Source organism: Onychostoma macrolepis, chromosome 03 (genome assembly GCF_012432095.1).
Source record: "Onychostoma macrolepis isolate SWU-2019 chromosome 03, ASM1243209v1, whole genome shotgun sequence".
Taxonomy (NCBI): domain Eukaryota; kingdom Metazoa; phylum Chordata; class Actinopteri; order Cypriniformes; family Cyprinidae; genus Onychostoma; species Onychostoma macrolepis.
The window spans coordinates 320,100-328,582 of NC_081157.1; the positions used below are offsets into that span (position 1 = coordinate 320,100).

General features: G+C 37.0%; 1 protein-coding gene across 1 annotated transcript; it reads left to right on the top strand.

Annotated features, from left to right (window-relative positions):
- The first annotated feature begins 2,883 nt into the window (after positions 1 to 2,883).
- Positions 2,884 to 7,414, top strand: LOC131538139 (gastrula zinc finger protein XlCGF57.1-like). The gene is made up of 2 exons (XM_058772007.1): positions 2,884 to 3,243; positions 5,317 to 7,414. Exons 1-2 carry the CDS (start codon positions 3,186 to 3,188, stop codon positions 7,167 to 7,169), a joined length of 1,911 nt encoding a protein of 636 aa, XP_058627990.1. The 5' UTR covers positions 2,884 to 3,185; the 3' UTR covers positions 7,170 to 7,414.
- The last annotated feature ends 1,069 nt before the right edge of the window (positions 7,415 to 8,483 follow it).

Sequence of the window (8,483 nt, forward strand, 5' to 3'; positions counted from 1 at the left end):
TGGGGAGGGGTGTCGCAACGTAAGCTCCAGCCATGTTTGTGTAAACATGGTCTAAGGTTTTGTTTCCTCTGGTGTGACAGGAAACATGCTGGTGAAACTTGGGTAGCACTGACTTTAAGTTTGAGTGATTAAAGTCACCTGCAACAATAAAAGCCGCTTCGGGTGATCAGTCTGTTGTTTACTGATGGCTGCGTGAAGTTCTTTCATAGCAAGCTTGGCATCAGCATCCGGGGAATATAGGCTGCAGTTATAATGGTGGAAGTGAACTCCGCGGTAGATAAACGGTTCACATTTAACCATGAGAAACTCAAGGTTAGCTGAACAATGACTCCCAACAATAGCAGAGTTTGTGCACCAAGCTTTGTTAATGTAAATGCACAATCCACCACCTCTGGTCTTACCGGAGCCATCTAATGTTCTATCCGCCCGAGTGTGTGGCGTCCCGCTAGCTCAATAGCTGTGTCCGGTATTCCGCTGTTTAACCAGGTTTCCGTGAAGATTAGGACGTTACAGTTCAAAAGTTTCTTGCTGTGTGTGATGCTGAGTCGAATCTCCTCCATTTTGTTCACTAGCGACCGTACATTGGCAAGGAAAATGCTGGGTAAAGAGAGCCGGTGTGGTGTTAGCCTTAGCTTAGCTCTTAGTCCTCCGCGCTTCCCCCGCCTTTGTTTACGATCTCGACGCCGCCTGCGAGCACTTCCGCCCGGCCGGGTAGGGTGCATAGCCTCGGGTGTCCTAGCGATCTCAGGAAGGAGTCGAAGATTGTCCATAAAAGTGTCGGAAATTCGCAAACCGATATCCAAAAGCTCACAACGGGTGTACGATGTAAAGGCACAACTGTTCTGCACGAACAGGCCCGAGATGAGTAAGAAAAATACCGCAAAATTGCAAAATCTGGAGAGACCCAGAGCCTCGCGATGTACTCGCGCCGCCATCTTGGGAGTAACATGTGTATGCTTTTAAATTTTCTTGTTGATTCTGACATTGATTGTATTGTAATCCTGCTGTGGGTGTGAGGGACTGGTTGAGCATGTCTTCTGTTTAGCATATTTGTGTGTGTACATGTTTTGTATGATTGTTTTGTTTATGTTGTAATATTTTGTTTTTGTGTTTTTAGGACCCCCTTGGAAATGAGATGTCACATCTGAAGGGGCTATCCTTTCAAGAAATTCAATATATTCATTAAAACATCAGTTTGAATAAGGAAAGGAATATATTTGTCGTAGTATCCTTTCAATGGTTAAAGTTGCCAGTCATTGCATGCTTCACATGTGGTGCACTTTATACTGTATGTACCATTTTGATGTACCTTTTTTAGAATTTGAAAGATAATAAAGCTATTGTATGGTAAGTGAGATCTCTGATTGTAGTTCCTAACCCAAGAGTTGATCGTGCTTAAGTTTGTTGACACCAATAAAATGAGCTTAATGTGGCAATTTACTGATCTGAAGACATCAGCATAACGAATGAGGTGAAAACAGGATCTATTGACATGAAATAAAGAGTCTTTTCAGCTCCTCTGATAACATTGATGAGCCATAGACTATCAATATAGTCACCTTTATTTATGGGTGATTAGACTATGGGCACTTTTATGTTCTTTGGTGGTTTAAAAATACATATAATTTTGGACAAATTCTGCTTTCTTTTCAAACTAACAATGAAACCACCTTAAACACTTTTTACTACCTTTCTATTATGATTTTTTCATACTTTTCAACCTCCTTATAGGTGTCAAAATCACTGTTTTCTCCTTGTCGCACACCCAGACTTTTAAACTTCAACAATGAAAATACAGTCTAAAAATATGACTTATCTGGTAACTATTAATGTACCTGAATTAAGGACTAGTAAAATAATTAAAATACATTATAGTATTATAGTAAAACTAGACAAAGTATTTAATGAAGATGAGTTACATTCGTGTTTATTTTTGTATTGTTTATGTCATATTGTGTTACTTATAACAGTATCATCTTTCAGTAGAACTCTTTTAGCATATATCCCGACTCAAATAATGTGTTTCTAAGAGCAAACACTCAGATGATCTGCTGATGATCCTGAATGTCTTGTTGAATGAGTGTTGATCGTCTGAGGCTCATCAATATTAACAGCTGCTGAAAACACTTTTTATTTCATGACAATAGTTCCTGTTCTCACCTCAGTTATTATGCTGATGTCTTCAGATCTCCTGTAAATTGCCACTTCAAGCTAATGTCATTGGTGTAAACAGACTGAAGGTATTTGTTGCTTACAAATATGTAGATTTATTTCTGTCTTTATGCTTTCCAATGCTTTCCTCACAGTTCTTTACTACTTTTCTAGATATCTACCATTATTTTAATGAAGAAACGGAATAATGTTAGAATTAGAAATAAAAAATTGTGAATTAACATCAGTTGCTTTATGATACACAGATATAAATGCTTACGTTGGTTAGTTAATATACGAGTCAAAGACAAAAATGGGATTATATAGCAAAAAGAAAAAAAACAACTTTCTAGGTATATTTAGAAGAAGAATCATTTGATGACATGTTCAAACACTGTGTTTAAGGATCATAGTGCTGCCCAAAAATACTCATTAATTGTCCATTTAAATCTCTATACTTTGATACTGTCCTTCAAAACACTAGCTTTTACCCATTTGTCAGCAAGAACTTTATAATCAGTTAAAGTAGCCAAATAAAATTAAGTATGGTATTCTTTTAGATACAGTATTTTATTAAGTACAGGTCAGAACAACACAACTAATATAACAACTGACTACAGAATAACTATACACACATTTGCACTTAATGGGTTTTCTGTGAATATATATAACTTTGGTCAATTTCATTTGTTGCAGACACTAAAATTTGACATCTGGTCTTTGACCCTATAAAAACAAACTCAGTAAGTGATAGATTTTTGGCAGATCAGCTCCTCCCACACTGGAACTCATCATCAGTGAAGCTCCTCCCACACTGGAACTCATCACCAGTGAAGCTCCTCCCACACTGGAACGCATCATCAGTGAAGCTCCTCCCACACTGGAACTCATCATCAGTGAAGCTCCTCCCACTGCAGTTCAGTAATAAATGCTGGAAGATTCCCATCAGTTCAGAAGTGAAGGCGAGCGTCAGAGCATCAGGAAGAGCTGAAATCTGATCAAAGACTGAGTTTATTAAAGAGGACAGAGAGAAGATGAGAGATCCAGAGCCCTGCAGAATCAAACACACTGAAGATACTGAACAACAAACAGGTTGGTGTTTATTCTTCATTCACGATGCTGAAGAACATTCATGTTAGAAAGATTCAAGCACTTCATCACATTTAGATAAACAGTTCAATTATGAAGTTTTCAACAGATATTCAGTATGTTGGATACAACATTGTGTGGTTTGTTATATTTTTTTAAGCAATAACCAATAAACAGCAAATTGTATGAAGTAAATGGGCTTTCCAGACTGTCTGACAGGGTTGAAGGAATAACTTAACCCTTTAAAACCGACGGTAGCGCCCGCGCTCCGGTTTGCGTGTCTCTGTTTAAAAGTCAATAGAAACCGAAACCAAAAGGGTAGCGCAATAATTCTTTTTCAAAATCAGAGACGTTACACAGTCAGATCAAGTCTACAACATGCTCCTGTTGCGTTGTTTTCACCCTCTAACAAGTCTGCACAAATTGCATAAAATGCGTATACAACAAAATACACTAAAAATAACATTGCACGTCTTTGCACACATGTTCTATAGATCTGAGGTTGCTAGCGGTTGCTAGATACCTTTTACTACGTCTACTATGACGTAATCACGTTCTGTGCACTTTGACCTCAAGGTGTGTCTCATGTGGTGACGTCACAAGCCGCAACATTTGACTTTCATTTGCTGTACGTATATACTACTGCTGCTGCTGCGTTCTTTTCATCACTCTTATTTATTTATCATGGCAATCTGTTGAATTTTTTTCTTTTTCACAAATGCACCTTTACAAATGCAAGCACAATCACACACTCGCATAATGTTACGACTGCATGAAAACATAAGTACATGCACGCGGAGGTTTTGGAGCTACTAACGTTACTCGCGTGCGACGACGAGTAACTCTCCGACTGTTCATCTGCTCCAGAATCTGTTTCTAGTGGGGTTTATTTTTGTTTTATGTATTTGTTTTGTTTTGTTTTTACACAAGAATAACTGATGTTGTTTGTATTTATTTTTCAATCAACATCGCTCTCAAAAGCAAAATATAATATTTTTTTACCCCACAAATTCAAGTGCACTCCATTCATCTGTGAGGCATGCCACATACCCCTCTGCATTATTCTAGTCAGGAATTGTCACAAGTGTTATCACAGCCTTTTTGCATTTTTAGTTATGATAAATTACAGATTTTAGAGTAGTGTAACTGATTATTTTACATTATCTTTTGTAGTTGTTCAATCAATATTGCTCTCAAAATCAATATATTACCGGTTTGACTTCACAACGTACGTTTATAAAAATGAGTGTATCTCACAAACGAATTTATGTAATCAGTCCAAATCAATTGTATGTAGTTTCAAAGTGTTTTATGCAAGTTTTTTACATTGACAAGTTTGAGGTTTGACATTTGTGATATTTCTGTATTTAGTAAAATATGTTGAAAAAAAAAATCGATTTTCATATTTTTTTGGTTTATTGCACTTTTGAGCTATTTATCTAGTAATTATGGATTTCTTACATACACAGCCTTCAAATCGGAGGTGTAAGGATTGTATTGATATATGGCATTTGAAAATGCTCAAAAGAATGACAGCACAGCATGTAAAAATACTAAGATATACTCTGGCGGAATTGTTCTATGGCAGGTCTTAAAGGGTTAAAGGGATAGTTCACCCAAAAATGAAAATTCTGTCATCATTTACTCACCCTCAGGTTGCTCCAAACCTGTATAAATTTCTTTATTCTGCTGAACTCAAAGGAAGATATTTGGAAGAATGTCAGGAACCAAACAGATACCCCCATTGACTACCATATATTTATTTTTCATGCTATTTTTCCTACTATGGAAGTAAATGGGGACGAGATCTGTTTGGTCCCTTTAACTTAACATTAGATGATTGATAGTACTCACTACAACAAAATTTAATTTGTGCCTAAAATGTTTTGAAAACAATATCTGGAATGACAATGTACCTCATTCATGCAATTAATTCATAAAAACACACCAGAATGATTATTATGTTTTACAGCAGCTGTCTTGTTTCTGCTATTACATCAATAATCACTTTCATATTTTACTCTTTGTATATTAGTTTATTTAAAGACTTATTTAATGATTTTTTTTTCATTTTAGACCTGATGGAAGAGAACGAGGAGAGTGAAGAACTGAGTGAAGTGGAGGAGAAACATCATGTCAAACCTCGCTCAAAGATTAAAAAGACATTTTTAAAGAAAAGAAAAGCCAAGAAATCTATCACCTGCACTCAGTGTGGAAAGAGTTTCACAAACAAACAAAGTCTTGAACGTCACATGAGAGTTCACATCAGAGAAAAGCCGTTCACATGTGATCAATGTGGAAAGAGCTTCACAAACAAACATAATCTTAATGATCACATGAGGATCCACACCGGAGAGAAGCCATTCGTGTGCGGTCAGTGTGGAAAGAGTTTCACAAAACAAGGAACCCTTAAAGTACACATGAGGATCCACACCGGAGAAAAGCAATTCAAGTGTGGTCAGTGCGGCAAAACATTTCATTGGTCATCAGACCTGAAGAAACACCTGGTAGTTCATACGAAGGAGAAGCCACATTCCTGTTCTGAATGTGGAAAGAGTTTTTCACAGCGGGGGAGTTTACATGTACATCAGAAAACTCACACTGGTGTGAGAGAGTACTTGTGCTTTGAGTGTGACAAGACTTTTACTACAGCGAGCTCTTTAAACCTGCACCAGAGGATCCACACTGGAGAGAAACCTCACAAGTGTTCACACTGTGACAAAAGATTCAGTCGGTCAGGAAATCTGAAAACACATCAGAAGATCCACAGCAGAGAGAAGCCGCATACGTGTGAACAGTGTGGGAAGAGTTTCACATTCAAATATCTTCTTAATATTCACATGAGGATCCACACCGGAGAGAAGCCGTTCAAGTGTGATCAGTGTGGAAATCAATTCAAAGAAAAAGAATCCCTTAAAAAACACATGACAGTCCACACTGGAGAAACGCCATTTACATGTGTTCAGTGCGGGAAGAGTTTCCCATACAAACTAAGTCTTGAGCATCACATGAGAGTTCACACCGGAGAGAAGCCGTTCACATGTGATCAGTGCGGGAAGAGCTTCACGCAACCAGCACATCTTAAAGTACACATGAGAGTTCACACCGGCGAGAAGCCGTACAAGTGTGGTCAGTGCGGGAAGAGTTTCACAGACAAACATAATCTTAATGTTCACATGAGAGTTCACACCGGAGAGAAGCCATTCACATGTGACCAATGTGGAAAGAGCTTCGCACAATCAGTACATCTTAAAGTACACATGAGGATCCACACTGGAGAAAAGCCACACACGTGTGATCAGTGCAGGAAGAGTTTCACATACAAACATAATCTTAATGATCACATGAGGATCCACACCGGAGAGAAGCCGTTCGCGTGTGATCAGTGTGGAAAGAGTTTCACAAAACAAGGAACCCTTAAAGAACACAAGAGTGTTCATACGAAGGAGAAGCCACATTCCTGTTCTGAATGTGGAAAGTGTTTTTCACGGCTTAAAAATTTACATGTACATCAGAAAATACACACTGATGTGAGAGAGTACTTGTGCTTTGAGTGTGACAAGACTTTTACTACAGCGAGCTCTTTAGAACTACACCAGAGGATCCACACTGGAGAGAAACCTTACAAGTGTTCACACTGTGACAAGAGATTCAGTCGGTCAGGACATCTGAAATCACATGAGAAGATCCACAGCAGAGAGAAACCTCACAAGTGTTCACACTGTGACAAAACATTCAGTCTGTTATCAAATCTGAAAAGACATGAGAGGATCCACAGCAGAGAGAAGCCACACACATGTGATCAGTGCGGAAAGAGTTTCTCTTTTAAAAGTCACCTGAAGATACACATGAAGATCCATTCAGTGGAGGAACCACACAGCGATGTTCACAAGTCTCCATCGCTGGAGTCAGAGTCAAGTCTCGAGTGATTTAATGACTTGCTAAAAAAATCTCATTAAAAATCCTCATGAACTGAACTCATCCTAATCACGAAGCTCTAGACAAAATATATGATCTTCTATGATATGCTTTGTAAGGTTAATGTACATCCAGCCTGTTACTTATGTTTTAATCCACTACAATGTACAAAACAGTTGTTCTGTAATGCAATTCTACGATAAGAGAGCTGCCTGATCTACCATGACACATAAGGAAATATGTGACACAGATATTACAAAACCATACAAATAAAGTCTTTCTTTATGATACAAGTCTGAGGAATTCAATTAAAGTTCCAGGAGGTCCGGTGTCTTCCCAGCGAAGGAGTGGACTAAAATAAATTATTTATGGGCCATTCTTCAGAATAATTGGTCCAAAGCCAGAGTTGGAAACATCTTAAAAAAAATGTCTGTATGCATATTGTATAATATCCAAGGTACACATTTCTAGTGATTGTGCAGTTAATTATCATATTGTATTTTCAGAAAGTTTTGGAATATTTGTCCTCTCCCCAAATTTGTCACTACCGAAACACTGTAATAATAATTTAATTAGAAGGGTTATATTGACCTTTTATATTTTGCTTACATCTACATTGTAAATATATATTTTTGCTATTTTATTTTAAAAATTCAGAGGAAAATCAATAACAATTACATTTTTAATAATATTTCAAATGTAATTTATGAGATTTGTTGTATTTTGAATCCAGTTTTTCTTTGTAAAAGGCAAAAAGTTGATCATACTGATTTCAAACTTAAGGATTCATTAGTTTGAATATACATTGAACCAAAAACTATCATAACATCTCAGATGATAATTCAGTATACTTCATTTTTGACAAAATATCCCATGTTTCTGTAATGACTGCACATTTTCAATAGTGACAGAAATGCTTTGGTAACAACCACATTACATCACAAGACTTTAAGTCACAAACTTAAAACACTACTACAAAAACATACTGAAATAATAATAATAATGATAATAAAAAACATTTGCATAATTGTACTAATATTGTGTTTATTTCCTCCAAATTTGAGGATTATGTTTTCCATTTTGTCACTATCAAAACAATAATGACATTTTTCGGTAGTGACAGTTTTAGATACTTTTGAACCTAGCTCAAAGATGCTGATCAGCACATGGTTAGCTAGCACAGTTCTGAACAGTGGTACACACAAAACTAAATGTTATGGAATAACTCCCAAAAAAGGTGTTCGGTAGTGATGCTGCTTAAAGTTACACACAGATTTTTTCTACTTTTGAACACATTTACCTTAAAATGATGAGACCTTGTGAGC